The sequence below is a fragment of the Dermacentor variabilis genome, chromosome 4, assembly GCF_050947875.1.
Source record: "Dermacentor variabilis isolate Ectoservices chromosome 4, ASM5094787v1, whole genome shotgun sequence".
Lineage (NCBI taxonomy): Eukaryota > Metazoa > Arthropoda > Arachnida > Ixodida > Ixodidae > Dermacentor > Dermacentor variabilis.
The window spans coordinates 55,920,852-55,941,670 of NC_134571.1; the positions used below are offsets into that span (position 1 = coordinate 55,920,852).

Genomic DNA, 20,819 nt, shown 5'->3' on the forward strand with positions numbered 1-20,819 from the left:
CGACGCTTTGTACAATGTAATTATTCGTAGCGGTTTTCTTATTGTTTTTAGACTATGCAGAATTAAATATTGCCTGTCGCAGATAACAATTCTAATCCTTGAACTGGATTACTCGATGAGGTCGACATTACTTGCGCGAGAAATCAGAGTGCGTAATGTAATAATTAATGAAATTGTGCTAATTAGGTTATTAGCTGATTATTTACGGCACATGTTACAACCGACGAATTGTGACTGGGTGAGATACTAAGGCGCATACATTTAGGACAGATTCTGAGGATGACACCAGTTGACAGATATTGATTTCCTAAATATGCCATATTGACGTTCCTATTATACTTTTGTGCTAAAACAATGTTTGTGCTAAAACACTGTACCTAAAACAATGTATTGGTGAAGGAATAAGTAGAACAACGCTGCAGTGTTGCCGCAAATTTGACTGCGCGCATCACGAAACAGGTGTCAATTCCAGAATCCGTTTCAAATGGATATGCCTTGCAAACTGACCGGCTTCGATTGGTTAATTGCAATGTGTGCGGGAAGGTAATTAGTAAAAACTGAGTTGGCGAAAACTCGTTAATTAGTAGATAACTCATTTTGATTTCTCGCGAAAGTAATGTCCGCCTATTCTAGTAATCCGGCACGACAGATTTTTAAAAATTATGTATAGTGAAAAAAAGTCCTGTGGATTACAACTAATAACTTGTGGGCGCAAGCTTAGTGGAAAGAATTTGTGCACGCTTGTGCTACTAGTATCCAATGGGCTATATTTGTTTAGCGAGCCCAAGCGACGCGCTATGGCCGCTGGTCACAGAAACGTGTCATTCCGCTCTTTCGGCGGTGAACAGCGTGTGATCTGCGACACCCTTCTAGGTGATATTACGTCATACATTGCGGTATAGATGTGTGATACCTGACGTTACATAGCATTACAAGACGCGTATGTATATATTTCTGTCACTTGCGATGCACTCTTCCTTGGTCGTGAATGCGAGCAATGGAAGAAGCCTCTCCAGCATACGTTAGCGTTGCCTACTATATGTGAACGGTTCTCTTTCAGAGGAATCGTGTGCCTGAAGGCCGCGGGCACCCCGCCGAAAAGTTCCTGTTCGTCGCCGGTTACGTCTGCGGCGCTCACGATCAAAAAACCGGCTAGCCCAGCCCACCCAGCTGCACCGGCTGCACCGGCTGCACCGGCTGCACCGGCTAAAAAACCAGATCCACATAAACCACCTGAAGCGCCTCCTTCTGTACCCCATGGTAGGAGCCCGAACTCGGCTTTCCGCTGTGAGTATAGCATGAGTGCGCTCGTCTATGTCACTCTAAAATGAAAAGTCTTTTTGCGGCCGTGCTGATAATATTCCAAAAAAGTTTAAATTCTATCAGCTTTTGAGCGAATTTTTGCCTCTTCTCCCCCTTTTCGGGTGCTAGCTAGCTGATAGCTGCTGCTGCCGTGCTGAGCATACAACTTGGCCCACTGGGAGGTATGTGCCCAAACAGACAACTTGGGTCACTGAGCATGTGTGCAACTGGGCAAGCAGCTCTGGGTATGTGAAGATTATTGGCCATTCCCCCAGGACGGTTCTGTGTTACTGTGTGGTATGTGCCCATATGGACAACTTGGGTCACTATATAAGCATGTGTGCAACTGGGCAAGCGGCTCTGGGTATGTGAACAATATTGGCCATTCCCACAGGATGGCTCTGTGTCACTGGGTGGTATGGTCCCATATGGACAACTTGGGTCACTATATAAGCATGTGTGCAACTGGGCAAGCGGCTCTGGGTATGTGAACAATATTGGCCATTCCCACAGGACGGCTCTGTGTCACTGGGTGGTATGTGCCCAAATGGACAACTTGGGTCACTGGGCATGTGTGCAACTGGCCATGCGGCTCTGGGTATGTGAACATTATTGGCCATTCCCCCAGGACGCCTCTGTGTCACCGGGTGGTATGTGCCCAAATAGACAACTTGGGTCACTGGGCATTTGTGCATCTGGGCATGCAGCTCTGGGTATGTGAACAATATTGGCCATTCCCCCAGGACGGTTCTGTGTCACTGGGTGGTATGTGCCCAAATAGACAACTTGGGTCACTGGGCATGTGTGCAGCTGGGCAAGCGGCTCTGGATATGTGAACATTATTGGCCATTCCCCCAGGACAGTTCTGTGTCACTGGGTGGCTCGTGCCCAAATAGACAACTTGGGTCACTGGGCATGTGTGCAACTGGGCAAGCGGCTCTGGTATGTGAACATTATTGGCCATTCCCCCAGGACGGCTCTGTGTCACTGGGTGGTATGTGCCCAAATGTACAAACTTGGGTCACTAAGCAGGATGTGCATCTGCGCAAGCGGATAAGGGTATGTGAACATTATTGGCCATTCCCCCAGGATGGCTCTGTGTCACTGGGTGGTATGTGCCCAAATGGGCAACCTTGGGTCACTAAGTATGTGTGCAACTGGGCAAGCGGCTCTGGTATGTGAACATTATTGGCCATTACCCCAGGACAGCTCTGTGTCACTGGGTGGCACGGGCCCAAATAGACAACTTGGGTCACTGGGCATATGTGTAACTGGGCAAGCGGCTCTGGATATGTGAACAATATTGGCCATTCCCCCAGGACGTCTCTGTGTCACTGGGTGGTGTTAAGAACGGCCAGCTGCAGTGCAAGTTTTGCCAACCAGTTGCGACTGTGGAAGCAACATCTCGGGAGCATCGCCGCCAACCTCTAGCCTTTGTGTCGATAACAATACGCGCATCCTCCACTCTCCGTCGGTTCAGCTAGGATGCGTTGGGACTGAAGGAGTTCGACGAAGCAGGCTTTGTGCGCAACACGACAAAGCAGACCTGATCTCCTGCTGGCGGGGGAGCTGCAGCGGGAACGCCGACGGACACTCCTTCCCACGCACCGACCGAGACGCAAGACAACGCGCTACCCGGAACGGCTCCGAGTTCTATGAAATTCGTGTGGTGTCGCTTTCGAACCGTAAACACGTTTGTGTATGCGTCTGTGCGTGTGTGTATGTAAACCGTGCCGCGGGGAGGCGGCTAGTTTGCGGTGACTAAAGAAACGTTCTCATCACCTTGTATCGGGAGAGGACCGAGTGTTTTTAAAACCGCTGTTGTGCGGCTGCTCAGGTCACTCTCTCTCAAGCAGTCATGTTAGACTAATGTACTTTCCCAAACAGTCATGTTAGACTGATATAAATACTGTAAATAAACCCATATTCCTCGTTCTCGATGAGAAGCAGTCCTTCCCTTCATCAACGTCCTCAGCGTGGATAAGTTGGACGTCGGCATGGGCCAGCTACCTTCTAATTCATGCCCGACTCCAACTTTGACAACGGATCACGAGCGATGGGATTGAGCCCCCAATCATAACTGGCTGACAGCGGTGAGATGGACTTTGCGACGTGGTGCTGTGACTGCGGTGAGTGCTTGGTTCTTGCTTTGACTCTCTAGGCTTCATTTTGGGGTTGTTCTGTTTAAAACAGTAGGGAAGCTAGATTGTTGAGTGTTAGCCAGGTTGTGTTTTCCTAGCTAGATTTAGAGAGCAGGATCAAGGCAGTAAAGCAGCAATCATAGAGTTAAGGACACTGCTGAGAGACGAGTTGTTGATTGTTGGTGAAGAACTGGGCCTACATGTACGCAAGGAAATGCTAAAATCGGAATCATTGCAGCTAATTTCCGAACAGGCCAGTGAGGAAGAAAGTGAAATGGGGTTTGAACTTCTGAAAAAGAGAGAAGAACAAGAGAGAAAAAAACAAGAGAGAGAGGAAAGCGATAAAGATCGCGAGTTAAGAAAAATGCAACTTGAACTTGAAAGCAAACGTTTGGAGTTGTCTGAAGGAAGTGAAGGCGCTCTGGGACGATCAAGTGAAGAAGAATTATACCGCATGGACAGGTTATTAAAGCCATTTGAGGTCGGGACCGACATAGGCTTGTTCCTATGCAATTTTGAAAGGACTTGCAAAAAGATGGACTTCGGTCCGAGTACATGGCCATACATGGAGTACATGGAGTACAGCGGTTTCTGTCTATGTTGCCGTGTTAGGCGGCGGAAGTAATCGCCTGACTGAGTGCACAGGATGCATATGTTTATGCAAAAGTTAAGGCTAGTCTCCTGAAGAAATACCGCCTTTCAGCCGAAGCTTTTCGGCAAAGGTTTAGGAACACAGGCAAGAAAGATAGCGAGGGATATCCGGAGTTTGCATATAGCTTAAGGGCCAACCTAGTCGAGTGGCTGTAAAGCGCGGAAGCGTACGACAGCAGAGACATGATCATTGAATGCATGTGTCTAGAGCAGTTTTACAAAACCATCCTCCAAGCTGTGAAACTGTGGGTGCAAGACAGAGGGAATGTAAACACTGTGGAAAGGGCGGCTGAATTAGCCGAAGAGTACGCAACCCGTAGAAAGTTGAACGCCGAGGACGGAAATTGGGACGGTCGAAATGGACCGCGGAAACCATTTCCGTTCAAAAGGGGGTCGCAGACTAGAGGATCGGAGCCTGTAGACGTGGAGGAAAAGCCCGCAGAAAACGGGGAAACCGCACAAAAGGAACAGAAAAGAAAATTCGAATCTTTTAGGCCGATTCGCTGTTATAAATGCCACAAACTGGGACATATAGCTGTAAACTGCGGGAAGCCTAGCGTAGTTTTTTTCCTACGTAGAGGAAAAAGACGAGAATACGGAACTTTTAAGGCCCTATCTTCACGACCTGCAAGTTAATGGTAAACCATGCCGAGTGCTAAGAGACATTGCCGCCACGATGGACATTGTCCATCCGTCTTACGCGACGCTAGATGACTTCACCGGAGAAGTAGCATGGATCAAACAGTTTGTAGAAGAACACAGCGTGTGTCTGCCCATGGCCAAAGTCAAAATCTGTGGACCATTCGGGGACCTAGAGACCGAGGCTGCAGTTTCAAAATTTTTGTCACTGCAGTACCCTTACATCTTTTCGAATCGTTCAAATCAGTTACTGCGTGAAAAAGGGCTTAAACTGGGAGAGGGCGTAGTACAGGCATTGACCCGAGGCCAAGCTCGTAAAATCGCGTCGCTTTCGGCTGAAAATGCACAAGCTGCTCCAGCGGAAGCAGAAAAGGGGATAACTTCAATACCCGAATCCGAGCTAGGCTTGAGGGATGAAAAATCAGTCGAGGAGAGCCTGCCAGCTGACCAGCTCAATGAGAACGTATCACTAGAGTGTCAAAGTTCAAGCCTGCAGGAAGAGCGAGCTGACGCAAACGTAAGCGAGACAGGGTCGTTATTATCGCCGGCTTCAAAGAACTTTGATCAGCTCTTACGTGTGGATAGAAAGTCCTTGGCAGCCGAGCAAAAGAATAATCAGAGCTTAGCTAAATTACATGACACAGCCAAAGAAGGCATTGCTAGGCGCAACGTGACGATACACGAGAGAGGAGGATTGTTGTATCGGCGCTACAGAGATCGAAATGGTAGGATTTTAGATCAGTTAGTCATACCTACTAAGTATAGGGAGTACCTTTTGAGTATCTGTCATGGAAATGGGTGGTCCGGCCACCTAGGCATAAACAAATCAAAGGAAAGATTGCTTATGGAATACTACTGGCCTGGCTGTTTCAAAGACGTAGAAAACTTTGTAAGATCATGCGACGCCTGCCAGCGTTCTGGTAAACCAGGAGAGACATGGAAAGCTCCACTGAAGATAGTGCCCTTAATAACAGAGCCTTTCAGACGACTTGTAATAGACACGGTAGGGCCCCTTCCAAAAACAAAATCGGGCTGCAGGTACTTGTTTACCATGCTGTGTCCGGCTACAAAGTTTCCAGAAGCAATCCCTCTGAAAGAGCTCAGCTCCACCGAAGTAGTAGACGCGCTTTTGACAGTGTTTGCACGAGTTGGGTTTCCAGCCTAAATTCAGGCAGATCAAGGGTCAGTATTGACGAGCGTACTGACTTCCACATTCTTGCAGAAGTGCGGGGTAAAGTTAATACACAATTCTGTCTATCACCCTCAGTCAAACAGTGTAGAGAGGTGGCATTCGGTGCTTAAGCGAGTTTTGCGTGCGCTCTGTTACGAGCACAAGGAGGACTGGGAGAACTGTCTGCCGGCAACTTTGTTCGCTTTGCGAACGGTTCCACATGAAGCGACAGGGTACTCGCCAGCAGAACTAGTGTATGGGAGGACACTCCGTTCTCCACTAAGAATGTTAAGAGAGATGTGGGAGGAAAGAGGGGAGAGTCCAACAGTGGTTGAATACGTGCTGAAATTGCTGGAACGGCTAAGCGCAACCCAAGAACCAGTCGGAAAGAACATGGGAGTAGCTCAAAAGAACGCCAAATTCTATTACGACAAGAATACGAAGCTTTGTACGTTTAACGCCGGAGACCAGGTAATGATCCTCAAACCTTCAAGAAAGAACAAGCTTGAAGTTCACTGGAATGGGCCCGTTGCAGTGTTGCACAAACTTTCAGATACTAACTACGCTCTGAAAATGCCCGGTCGCAGGAAGGAGGTGAGGATATATCACTGCAATTTGATGAAGCCGTATATAGAGCGGAGCGGAGTCGTTAACTATACCATCAAAGAGCAGGATGGCCCTAGTACCAAGTTCAAAGAGTATAGGGCGACCCCCAACTCTGAAATCGGCCTAGAAGAAGTAGTAGAACACTCGGTAAGCTCGCACGCTCTAAGACTCGAGCAGCTAGATGAGCTAAAAGGGGTGTTAGGGGAATATATCGACAGGTTCAGCGATCGGCCAGGTAGAACCGAACTAATAACGCATGAAATAGAGCTGACATCAACCGAACCAATAAGATCAAAGCCTTACATGGTGTCTCCAAGACAGAGAGAGATTATGGAGGCAGAGATACAGCGCATGCTAGAGTTGGGAGTTATTGAGCCCGCTGAGAGTGACTACACGTCACCGCTAATACTGGTAGAGACCCCTAACAAGGACCCTCGTCTGTGTGTTGACTACAGGAAGTTAAATGCCATCACTAGGGATCAGCTGTACCCGATACCCAACATTGAGGAACGAATTGAAAGAATTAGCGCTGCTAAATACATTTCCACTATAGATCTCGTGCGAGGTACTGGCAAGTTCCCCTTTCAGAAAGCTCCAGCCGCTATGCCGCATTCATCTCACCTGTAGGCACTTTTCGCCCTCTCGCACTCAGCTTCGGGCTGAAGAACGCGCCGTTTAGCTTCTCCTAAGTTAATGGATATTGTCCTAAAAGACTTGCAGGAGTTCGCCTTGCCCTTTCTTGATGATGTAGCAATTTTTTCGAACAGCTGGGAACAACACGTATCGCACCTCAAACAGATGTTCTCACGGTTGAGGGAAGACGGCTTAACGATGAAAGCGGAAAAGTGTAGGTTTGGTTGTTCACAGGTTACTTATCTGGGCCATGTTGTCGGCCAAGGCACGAGACGGCCGGCCGAGCTGAAAATAGCTACGATTCGAGAATTTTCTCAGCCGCGCACGAAAACAGACCTTCGTTCATTTTTGGGACTTGTGGGGTACTATCAACGGTACATTCCGAATTACTCGCAAATGGCAAGTCCATTAACGGACGCCCTCCGAAAGGGAGCACCGAGTAACGTACACTGGGATAAGGACAAAGAGAACGCTTTCCAGAGTTTGAAAACGCTATTGGTTTCTCGTCCTGTGCTTCGCGCGCCAGACTACACAAAGGAATTCATAGTTCAATGCGACGCAAGCGACAGAGGTATGGGCGTGGCACTTAGTCAGGTCGGCGAGAATAACGAGGAGCATCCCATTCTCTAGCCAGCCGTAAACTAAATGTAAGAGAGGAAGCCTACAGCGCTTCAGAGAAGGAATGCGCTTGTTTAGTTTGGGCCGCCCAGAAGTTGTCGTGTTACTTGTACGGAGCGAAGTTCATCTTCTAGTCCGACCACTGTCCTCTGACGTGGCTCAATCAAATGTCACAAAAATGGCCGCTTGCTCCGATGGAGCCTCGCTCTCCAAGAGTACAACTTCTCCGTTAGATATAAGGAGGGAAAGTTGCATAGCAATCCGGATGGTTTGAGCAGGCTAATTTGAATTCTGCGTTTGAGGGTCCCGCCTTAATTTTAGGGTTACTAGTGTTAATTCTGTTAAGCCAAGAAGATCCCCTCTCATTTAGCAGGATTCCCTCCATGATTGCTGAATTTGTCAGCACGAAATTGCTTCAGAAATTGTCATAGCGAAATGCAGCATTTTTTTGTTTCTGCACTTATGTTTTTTTTTTTTTTTTTGAAGCCTAGCGGGTCTAAAGTGGGGGCCAATGTACGTCATCTCGGCGCAGTGCCGTGTTGTGTGGATCATTTTGCAGTTGCCTGTCCTTGTTGGATGTTTTGGGGCGGTGACATCAATACACAAGTGGTCGCTGCAAGCCAAGGCATCAATCACCCCCTGGCCACCAGCCGTTCTCTTCCTGCCCAGCGGTTGTCAGCGCTAGACATTCGAGATTTTCCGGGCCGTGGAGGCGCTGTTAAGAACGGCCAGCTGCAGTGCAAGTTTTGCCAACCAGTTGCGACTGTGGAAGCAACATCTCGGGAGCATCGCCGCCAACCTCTAGCCACGGCGTGGCGAAGTCGATTTTGTGTCGATATCAATACGCGCATCCTCCACTCTCCGTCGGTTCAGCTAGGATGCGTTGAGACTGAAGGAGTTCGACGAAGCAGGCTTTGTGCGCAACACGACAAAGCGGACCTGATCTCCTACGGGCGGGGGAGCTGCCGCGGGAACGCCGACGGACACTCCTTCCCACGCACCGACCGAGACGCAAGACAACGCGCTACCCGGAACGGCTCCGAGTTCTGTGAAATTCGTGTGGTGTCGCTTTCGGACCGTAAACACGTGTGTGTATGCGTGTGTGCGTGTGTGTGCGTAAACCGTGCCGCGGGGAGGCGGCTAGTTTACGATGACTAAACGAACGTTCGCATCACCTTGTGTCGGGAGAGGACCGAGTGTTTAAAAACCGCTGTTGTGCGGCTGCTCAGGTCACTCTCTCTCTCAAGCAGTCATGTTAGACTAATGTACTTTCCCAAACAGTCATGTTAGACTAATATAAATACTGTAAGTAAGCCCATATTCCTCGTTCTCGATAGGAAGCAGTCCTTCCCTTCATCAACGTCCTCAGCGTGGATAAGTTGGACGTCGGCATGGGCCAGCTACCTTCTAATTCATGCCCGACTCCAACCTTGACAACGGATCACGAGCGATGAGATTGAGCCCCCAGTCATAACAGTTTTATGTGCCCAATGGACAACTTGGGTCACTAAGTATGTGTGGATCTGGGCATGCAGCTCGGGTTATGTGAACATTATTGGCCATTTCCACAGGACGGCTCTGTGTCACTGGGTGGTATGTGCCCAAATGTACAAACTTGGGTCACTAAGCATGTGTGCATCTGGGCATGTAGCTCTGGGTATGTGAATATTATTGGCCATTTCCCCCGGACGGGTCTTTGTCACTGGGTGGTATGTGCCCAAATGGACAACTTGGGTCGTAGGCATGTGCACAGCCGGGGATGCGTCTCTGGGTATGTGAACATTACTGGCCAATTCCTCAGGACGGGAATGTGCCACTCGGTAAGTATCCGAATAGATGAGCAGAACAAGAGGCAAGAAGTGAAAGAAGTCGGCAACGAATTCAACCGAGTGTGGAGAAAGAAGTAAAAGGAAGAAAGTAGGCCCCAAGCGTACATTGAGCGAGCGGCGTTGAGCTGTGGAGAAGACAAGAAAAGGTGAAAACATTTAAGCAAACATGAAAGTTTCGCTTATCATCGATTCCCATATATGCGTCGAATCCGCCTATTCTTCGCCAGGTTTCACAACAACTTTGCCTTTTCGGCATTTTAGTCGGTTGCTGCTGTACAATCAACGTTTCCACCCGCTTCGTCGGAGTCGGATCATCAAAGAACTAGACGCCGCCAAATCGCGACATTATCGGCTACCGCACTCTGCACAGGCGACGAACCTTGCTTCTTTATTTTTTTACTTTGACGCTGTTTTCACGACGTTGCCTTTTCAGGTGCCGACCGCTGACTCGTCACATAGAAGGTAACGTAAAGCATGTAGTTCTAAAAATGATAAGACTGGTAACAATATGAGCAAATAAAACGTAAAGAAAAGATTACGTAAAGAAACATCACTAAGCGACCTTTCTTGTTGCTATAAAATAGAGCATATTGGGCCGCGACCTTGGCTACATTGTAAAAAAAAAATACCACCAACGCTGCTTTTGGGGAATTAAAGGGCTTTCTCCTGCATTAAAAAGGCAAGGCTGTATGAAGAAATTAACGTTTCTGAAGCACCAATAAATTCAGTCGAAGTGCAGTTCCGACACATACTTCTTGAAGTTTTAAACATTCTACAACATGTTTATCGCACGTACCGTATCTCGTGCACAAATGCGTAGCATAATTCAGAAAGACTTTGATGGACTCTCTGGATTAACACAAGGAACCGCTCATTGTACCCCTTCATGATAGGGATTATGCGAAGCCCAATGTGCGGCATCTGAAATAAACACCGATAAACTCAAACCAAACGTTTGCGTAACCTCATTAAGAAACACAAAAATGGGACCAATAATTGAGAAAGAGTTTAATAAATCGTTGGAGTTAACCCAGCGATAAACACCTGGGCCGCATATTTCAGCTTCGCTGGTTTACCATCTATACGGGCTGCACGGGTGGTAATTTTCCTACACATATCGCCCATTACCTGGTCTTTCCTGTCACCAAAATGTGATCTCGGTTGTCGTTGGAGTTATGCCAGGGCTGCGGTATAAGTTCTACGCCTCTTGTAAAGCACACTAATAACGCTCCGTTCCACTTGCATAACCTATCGAAAAAGATGCATTTAGCCCACCTATTTAGACATTGTCTACACGTTGCCCATACGGTGCCCTTAATTTCCCGCAAATATGAACGCTTGACCATGTTTATAGTTTGCCAAAGTCACTGGAGAAATAAACTAAGAGCCTCGTATCACATACGGAAATCGGGAAAGCGAAGGTTCAGCAATGACTTGCCACGCTTTCATTTAAAGCAGGGAATTCAACGTTTCGCAGCGAATTTGAAGTTCGCGTCTAGTAAAGTTGTTTTAGGAGTCTGGGAACATTTTGTATAAGGGTAGTATGACACCCTGGAACGCTTGAATAAGTAATTTTCTACAAAGGTTGTAATGGACCTACACCTATTAAACATTTATCAGTCGTTACACAGAACATATACTTTCTACTTCAGCGAACTATAAACACCGTGCTACGCATATGGTTTACGAGAAAAGCGGGAAAAGCGACCAAGAAGTTACCGCCCATACACCCAGTACAAATGGTAAACCAGCGAAGCTGAAATATGCGGCCCCGGTGTTGTATGGCTGGGTTAATTCTGACGGTTTATTGAACTCTGTCCCAATTATTGGTCAAGTCCTTGTGTTTCTTAATGAGATTACGCACAAGTTTGGTTGGGGTTCATCACATTGTTTATTTGAAATGTCGCACATTAGGCTTCGCATAATCACCATCATGGAGGGGTGCAATGCGCGGTTTATTGTGTTAATCCAGCGGATTCATCAAATTATTTCTTAATTATGTTACGCATTTGTGTCCGTAATGCGTGAATCATAGTGTCTATGATTCTATTATGCACTGTAGTTACCAAGTGACACACCGCGGCTGCACATTTCATTTAATTAAAGACGGTAACACATTTATTTTTTACCTATTGCGAAGTCGGGGGAGAGACTGCTGCCCGCGCGCTGCTGCGAGAGAGAAACGACGTCACTGTCGGCGTAGCCAATGGCGCGCCGCACCTTCCGCCAGAGGGATTCTGTGGTCGGACCGCGAGTGTTTCGCTTAGGCATATCCAGCTTTGCTGTAAAAGTATTTATGTCATCATGATATTGTCTTCACCCCGTACCCCACCGTGTCCCTTCAACAATACGTAGATAAATGCTTGTTTTAAATGCGTAAGCATTTATATGCCTACCCAACGAGAACTTTGTCCGTCCGTCACGTAAGACGAATGCAGTAGCTCATACACCCCTAAGCAATGGTTCGTACACCCGCAGGAGTGTTTCTGTGGTCGGACAACGAGCGTTTCGCATGGGCATATACAGCTTCGCTGTAATAACTTGTATGACCCATAACAACTGGGAGAGAGTGAGTACTTAGTAATTATTTTCAAGGCACATAAGTAACTTCCACAATTCTAACTTTCGGTATTCGTCACCCAAAAAAGGGCCTCCATTTTTTTCAAAATGTTAAATATCTGCTTGTTCTTTCTCCTTCCAGCGAACATGCACTAGCGTAACTCTTATGTCGAAACAACCTGAAAATGAAATGGACAAACAACGTCAGAGCACATGCCGATAGCAAGAATTCAGGTACCCCAATAAAGTTGCTTACGACTGCTATAGTGCTGTAATGGTATTACAATGTTTCTGCACATTAGACCAGGTCCTTTTTGCCAACGTATGTAGGATAACTCGTAATTACAGAATGAAATTTGAGTCAGAACTGTAATATGCGGTATTTTCTTTTTGTGAACACTCTCTGGACAGAGATTCAATAGTTCTGGTATCTGATAATTCAACGATTTCGTGCCTTAAAGCATGCAATCTTCGGGCGCGGCTGATTATAACACTTTATCCGGACTCCAGCACTCGCCCTGAGGTTAAATATAACAATCTGTATTTGTGTTTTCAAATATGATTAGGTAGTCCTAATAAACTGGGCATGATGCAAGAAGCGCAAGTGGAACTCTGATAAGACGGGAACTGCCCGGGCCATGCCGCGCGTCAGCCGCTACAGCGCGTCGACGCACGAAAGACACTCGTCGTTGCGCAAGCAGGAGATACATAATAAAGAAAAGCTTTTTACTTACGTTGGCAACGCATTCAGGGGCCGAATCTTATAACGGTTCGGAATACGAACCGTTCGCTTCGCCGCTTACGTCACTAAATGTGCCACTCCCAAGCCGGTGGTGGAAGAAGGGGAGGACGCGACCAATAGATGAGAGGGTGCCACCTCTGAAGTGTACGTCATTATATGACGAGCTAATCGAGGAAATGCAGAATCTTTCTGCTTGCTAAATAAATATAAAATATAGATTAAATATTATACGGCAAGTTCTAAATATAAACGTGTGGTGCCGGGCGTTTACGCAGGGCAGAAGTAATTTGCTAATGTCATTCTTTTTCAATCTCAGCGGACCGGTGGTATCGCAAGAGTAAATGAGTTGGCAGAGCGCAGCGCTATGTCGTCTGCTACCAGGAGCTTGCACGATGCGTGCAACAGGAACGCACTGTCATCACTTCTTAAGTAGCGAGCGCAACAAACCGTGAACTGGTTCTATAGGGTCACCTTTAATTACCAGCCGACTATATCAATCTTCCTTCTTTTTTCTCCCTTCGTCGTCGGCTCGGTCGTGACTCGCTCGCCGCGCTGCCGCTATCCCTGCGATCTGCCCCACGGCGCGTCGCGTGATAGAAGCAGTGGAACTTGAAATCGAACATTACGGGCCCTGCATTGCCTGCACGAAGTCAAATCGAAGAGCGTGGTGCTGACTGTGCGCGCTGTGCCGTGAAATCTAGGAACAAGGTGCGGCACTCCCGGAACTAGAAAAAAGAAAAGGGCAGCCAAATAAGAGATCTCCACAATATCTTCCCGTCCTGACTGTATAGTTTTACCAGCCTAACGAAGGAAGCGCTGGACCAGCCTAGGTTGAACCCTTGTGATTGCGAAGTGCCTCCCCCTGTCCCCTCGATAATTACAACTAGGCTCGTTGATTTCAGTGACTATACATTCGTATACTTTTGGTAGTTTCAGCGCACTTAAAACGGTCTTAAACACGGCTTTATCTAATCGGCTATGGGATAATTTCATTTTATTTCATTTTATTACCTTAAAGGCCCCAATAAATGGGGTGTTACATAAGGGGTGGCAAGAATAAAAATACATAGTCACAATAACAGGAAGTTTTTTACATTTTCGAAGAACTTCGATGGGCACATAATGACAGCAACGTCGTTAGGAAGGCCGTTCCACTCTGCAGCTGTGCGAGGAAAAAAAGAATTTGAAAACGTGACAGTGCGTCAGTGTGGACGGGCAACCTGTAGCTGATGGCTGATGCGGTGAGATATGCGTGTTAAGGAAAAATATATAAGGTGCGATGCGCATAGGGCTACGAAAGAATTTGTGAAATAAAGATAGGCTGGCAATGCGATGACGGAGCGATAAGGGGGATAATGCGGACGCAGTTTTTTAAGGAGGAAACGCTGATATCAAAGGAACATGACGAGTGGATGAAACGAGCGGCGCGATTTTGTACAGATTCAAGATCATTAATTAGGTATGCTTGATGAGGATTCCAAATAGGCGATGCAAATTATAGTTTTGACCTGACAAATTATTTGTAGGCTAATAATTTTACATGTTGAGGAGCATGATGTAGATGGCGCTTTAAAAATCTTACCGTCCTGTTCGCGGATGATATAAAGTTTGTAACATGAGAATTCCAGGAAAGATCGCTCGAAAGTGTTGCTCCTAAATATTTGTACGAATGAACTAGTTGTATCCGAACTTCAGATATTACGTAAGGAAATACGAGAGAATTACGGCGACGGTGAATGGAGAAATACTTACACTTACGTGGGTTAAGTTCCATTAGCCACTCGTTACACCAGTCCTGGACAGCATTAAGATCACTTTGAAGTGAAGATTGGTCAGCGGTGGAAATAATAGCACGATATATCACACAATCGTCCGCGAACATACGTATGCTAGCTGTCACGTGTAACGGTAAATAATTTATGTATATTAGAGAACGTAGCGGGGCGAGCACGGATCCATGCGGGACGCCTGACGTTACAGAGACTGAATTAGAATTCCTATTATTAATGGTGACGAATTGTGAACGATTAGTCAAGAATTCTTCAATCCTCTTCAGTATATTAGCGTGAACATTTAAGCGGGAAAGCTTTATCAGCAGGCGTTTACGGGGTACTTTATCAAAGGCTTTAGCAAAATCTAAAAATATTACGTCAGTCTGAAGATTAGAATCAAGGTTACAGCGCAGATCGTGTAAGAATGCGGCAAGGTGAGTCTCGCAGGAGTAACCGCGGCGAAACCCGTGCTGAGCAGGATTGAAAAAGTTATTCGAGTCTAGAAATGCCATGATGTGAGTATAGATGACGTGTTCCATGATTTTGCAGGGAATACTAGTTAGAGAAATCGGACGGTAACTTAGAGGTGAGTTCTCGTTACCTGATTTGTAGACTAGAACGGCTTTCCCTTGTTTCCAATCTTTGGGCAGTTGGCCTGTGAGGAGCGACTGAGTGAATAACAAGCACAACAGAGATGAACGTGTATCTTTGGTGTTCTGCAGTATCTTGGTGTTGATGTTGTCAATGCCAGCAGAGGATGAACGCTTAAAGTTTTCTATTAGGGACAATATCCCCTAGGAAGAAAATACAAGTGTAGGCATCGTCTCCTGAATAATTGCGGGGTTTGGAGAAACAGTCGAATCGGTTTCATTAGTAAACGCGGATGAAAAAGCTGCGTTAAAAATGTTGGCGCATTCGGATTCACAGATAGTTTCACCTGATGCACCGGTGAGGGAAATTGTGTGTATTCTGGAGATGAATAACTTGCCTGAACCTACACGAGTTAGTTGACAACATTTTAGGCAGGCAATGACGAAGAAAAGGCCATGAATTTATTTTCTGTTTTAAAAAATTTCGTAACAAGTCTCAATTCATTGTAAACACCAGTAAAAGCGCGTCTTCTAACCCTTGGTGGAACACGAAGCGCTCACGTGTTCACATGATAAGAAAAGCGGCGTTGCAAAAAACTACTTCATGACCAGTGTCCTAGCAATTGGACATACTATACGTTCGTGGCAGCAACTTTTAAAGGAACAGTTGCAAATGCGAAATACAGAATCGTTTGTAAGTACTTCAACTTTCTTTCAAAAGCCATAACAGAAAATTTAGCACTCTGTAGATTTCTGAGAAGTAAAAGAAGAAAAGCATTCCGGCACAAATAAACATCGAATGTGTGGTTCCAACACCCTGCGAATTGGCCGAATTACTGGAAGATATTGCTAAAGGTCTAGAAACTCGCTTTAAGTTTATTTTGCCTTATAATGCTACGCCGCCTACTCATGGTGAAGACTTTGAAGAAGTTACAGTTTCGGAGCTGGTAAACGTAGTAAGCCAACTGATCAATTCAGCGCCACATCCCGATGGCATCACAACGCCAACAATAAAAAATTTATTTAACATATCGCCTCACGCATTGCTTACTATGGCAAACCATTATATTAAAATTCATGGGTTCCTTCAATATAGAGTCTTGCAGAAGCAATCCCATTATTTTAAAAAAAGCAAGGTGTTGGTAACGTATTAGATAACATTAAGCCAATATCTCTTAAGTCTAACCTAGTAAAACTCATCGAAAGAATCTTACACGACTGCATAGATCAATTGGCTGATAGAGAACATGAATTGGAGCCCATGCCAAATTAGCTTCAGACTCAGGTGCTCCAATTCAACTAGCTCGATATCAGAAAAAAATATGATGCCTTAATCACTTTTGATGTCACTGAAGTGTATGAAAATGTAGCACATGTACGCCTAATAAACGCGCTTCAAAATGTAGGTCTGCCAGACTGTTTTGTTGCGTGAGTTCATGAATGGTTAAACAGCAGGGAATTTTACTGCTTTTATCGCGGATTGTCTTCATTTACGTATAGACAGTCAATGAGTCTACCCCAAGGATCAGGCCTATCGCCATTGCTGTTTAATGTTTTACTAACTATACTATTCCTTCAATTGCAATATGATGTGCATGCGTACGTGTATATACGCCGATGACATCATTTTTTTGCGGCACCAGTAGATATACCTACATTGTACCCAACGCTACTATCCTATATGAGTAACATTGATTTGAGGCTTGATGGCGTTAATCTCTCTGGTAAGGGGCCCCTCACCAGGCCGCATAGCAAATTTTGATTATGCGCTAGAAGTTGTTACGCGTCCTCTAAGGAGCGTTCTGCCGCAAAAAAAATTTCAAATCGGCTAATTAATAGCCGAGATAAAAATATTTCAATGCCGCGAACCCATGATTTCAGGAGGCAAGCTCCACTGCCAAGCGAGACACTCCTTACACTTGCCCCGTCTAGCCTCCACAAGCGAAATCCCTTCCCTGCGTTCCTCCCATACGGACCTCGAGGATCGGTTGACGCATAGATCACGGGCCCCGCCTTCATTTTTTTTTTCTCCTCGCCTTTTTTGTGCGGCGCACTTCCCCTGACCGCGACGCGCGCGAGCTGTTGTCTCATTTCGCGCAGCGCACGATTTTGCAAGCTGTGCACGAGGATACCTGACTAGCGGTATAAGTCAGTGCTACACGAATACAGAGCCAGACACAAGCGGATAACAGAGCATGATCCCGCGATGAAACACGGTACAAAATGACATAGTTTCGGTGTCTGCGAGCGCGACTGCACAACGAGGGAACAAGCAGATGAAACATCTCTCTTGCTGCGGTGCGAAATAAAAAAGAAAAGCATGCATACATTCGGTTTTTGTGTATTATTATTTTTCTAAGCTCTAATTCGTCTATCCAAGCAACATAATAAACAAATAACAGATGTTGCCTTCGAATAATTCTCGAAGTCACGTGTCACCACGAGCGACGTCACAGTGCAAACACGTGTACGCACGTGTACGTCATCCTCCGGCTTCGAGAGCGGCGGCAGCGAGGAGAAAGGAAAACTGCGTTTGGTTTGAAATTTCAAACCTTTCCGCGGCGCGTAGCGATGTAATAGTTTGCAGACACGATCACTATCGCGCAATGTATGCTCTGTGCTTGCCAGCTCAAAATGGCCAGACCTGGTGAGGGGCCCTTTAACATCAGAAAAAGCGCAATCCTAGTTTTTCCTAAAAACGTTCCTATCCAAATTTCGATTCTTTATCAACAAGAGAGTATCCCGCAGGTGAATTCACAAACATATTTGGATGTCATTTGCTCCGAAAAGCTTCATTGGCGTCCGAATATAGAGCACATTACCTCAAAGAGAGCACGCGTACTAGAAAAGCTGAACAGCAGTGAATCAAGATTGCGCCGGCATGCCCTCATTGTGATCTGTTGCATGCATGTTCGCCCGATAATAGAGTTCGGCGACGTTTTGTTTTCTTTCGGACCTGCATACAAAATTCGCACTCTGGCTGTATTAGAACGAGAGGCAATAAGTATATGTCTTGAGCTTCCTAAATTTGTCCCGAATGATGTCTTGTATTGGAAGCATGCCTGCCTCCTCTTCTCACGTGATTTGCTATCCTAACAGCACAAACTTTTCTAAACATACATGCATCACCACAGAGGAGATCACAATATATTTTCATTAATGAATCGGCCTCATTTTTCAACTATCAATGGTATCGCTCATGTTGGCCTCAAGTTGTTTTCCTACAAAAACTGTTGGACACACTAAATCTTAACCTATGCGAGGTGGTCTTACTAAACTCCTCTGTTCCAGTCGCTAAAATTGAATTTGTGTATATATCTTTTCCTAAGAATGCTAAACATTTGTCCTATCAGTATCTGAATGGTATATTGGAAGTCCACCTTATGCACCTAGATACACAGACCGTGATAGCGACTGGCGCTTCCGTCTGTGAAGAGAAGGCAGGTGTGGGCATTGCATCACCATATCTAAGATGGTCTTTTACCATTCGGCTACCTGACTTCACGCCTACCTTTTAGGCGGAATTAATTGCAATTGTCTTAGCTTTATGCAAATTACCATCATCTCTGTCGTCAGCCTTAATCTTAACTGATCGTCTCTCTCTCTGTTTTTGACTAACCACGTCCAACTTGTTCGATTCATTAGAAGCAGCCTATTCTCTCGTCACAAGACGTTTACGTCTAATTCGTTTAGTGTGGGTGCCAGACCACAAAGGCCTAGTCTTAAACGAATATGCAGATGCATTCGCAGTATCATTTTGCGATGGTTTTGTAATTCCCATTTTACTGACGTCAGTTTTCATCACTGCAGCGCGATTCGGAAAATGTGCTACTGCAAATAACTTCGCCAAATCATCGTCGTCAACATCTGATTTCCCGCATCTCAATTTTCCTTGAAACAACAAATGAGCGCTCCACGAGAAAAATTGAAGTAACGATCACGAGACTACGGTGCCGAGTCTTTCCACTGAACTTTTTCCTCCACAGGTCTGGTCTGGCTGTGTAACATCTGTGTGCTTTATGCAATGAGAGTGAAGCTCGGGAACACTTCTCTTTAACGTGTCGCCAGTTGATTATTCAGGGAAAATTTTCTTTAAGAACCCTTCTAAAACCTTGGCTTGAATCTGACTTTTCCGGTAATTCTTTCCTTCGGGGCTACCCTACTGGGTTACAGCCGCAGGAACGTTTGTGAAACCCTCCACAACTTTCTGCGCGATACAAAAAGAATTGCGTGCTAAAATTGTTCTTTTTACTTCGTATGGTCACATAATTTTTACTGTATTATGTAAATATTTGTGCATCCATATCTGCAAGACTAGGCATTTTAATTAACATTTACAAGATACTTATTTCATTTCACCTTATTTTCCTCGAGAAAAGAAAAAGAGAAAAAGAAGTTCGGTAGATACACTTAAAACTGCTTGCGTGTGAGAATGCGAAAGCATTATACGTTCTAAGTGCGCCTCGGTAAGGCCAAATCAAAGCAAGCTCCAAGCGTCTCAACGCGCTCGCTTGCCCGCGAGTTCATTACTTGCAGGACCCTTCAGCGGCGTTGAATTGGACATTAATGCTTTTGCATTCACAACTCATAAGTGCTTAGTGTGTCCTCGGATTTTTTTTTTATGATTAATTGTGTTTTAAGATTCCAGAGCAACGCTGGGACTTGCAGAGATGCCGTCGGGGGGGGGGGGGGGGGTATGGCTTTAGAACGATTGAAAGTTGGGCAAGTTGGTGGGGATTCGTGGTATCGCAAAGACATGCAGGTGTGCGAATGCGTATACAACGAAAAGAGTGCTGTCATTTTCCTTCTGCTTTTGCCCGTGCTTGTACGCCTGCCCTTCTATGCCACGCTGTGGCTTTTCTTCTTGAGTTCTTTAACGTGGGCGTAAATTCTGAGAACCGAGTGAGTGTTCTTGCAGTCCGCTCCCATCAGAATGCGGCCGTGGATAGGACCCGCGGTCTTGTGCTGCTAGCGATTGCACTGAAACAGTAAATAAATGCCTACAAAAGGAACGTGGCAATGTCGTTGACTCTCTTCATGTTTAATCCCGCTTTGTGGTTTGTATCCTTTTGCAGGGAAGGCGACCAACACTCTTCCCACAGCATTCATGGTCCCAACCCTCGTGACCTTGCTCATCATCATCGCTCTCAAGCAACTTCCAGTGTTCCCTTATGCTTTCATCACCATGTATTGAAAAAAAAAATACATCTCAGTTAAAGTGTGCTGTTCCCCAAATTCGTGGTCTCTTGAGTGGTGGGTAGGGTTGGTGAATTGCTCAATCTTGGAGCACGACCGTCGGATAAAAAAAAAGACAAGTCGCTGGATAAAAAAATGAAAAAATGCGTGGCCTGCCGCTTCCATAGAAAACGGTGCGATCTGCAGTGGCGTTACCAGTCGGGTACTGTTGTCTGGGGTTGGCATAGAAAATGCGGGAGGAACGCGCTTGGAACGTCGTCGTCTCTGGAAGCCGACGCGTCCCATGGACAGCTAGCGCCGTTCGGCCCAGCCAAGCGGCCGAGAATGCAACTACGGCTGTAACGTCATGGCCTCCGTGATCCACCGCGGT

At 46.1% G+C, this 20,819-nt stretch overlaps 1 protein-coding gene across 1 annotated transcript in view; it reads left to right on the forward strand.

Moving 5' to 3' along the window:
• The window catches only part of LOC142579187 (uncharacterized), a 48,787-nt gene extending 28,308 nt beyond the window's left edge, over positions 1 to 20,479 (forward strand). Inside the window, exons 5-6 of the mRNA XM_075689156.1 lie at positions 1,061 to 1,287; positions 20,329 to 20,479. Of these exons, the coding sequence (XP_075545271.1) occupies positions 1,061 to 1,287; positions 20,329 to 20,447 (346 nt within the window). The 3' untranslated portion in view covers positions 20,448 to 20,479. The remainder of the gene's footprint in view (positions 1 to 1,060; positions 1,288 to 20,328) is intronic.
• The last annotated feature ends 340 nt before the right edge of the window (positions 20,480 to 20,819 follow it).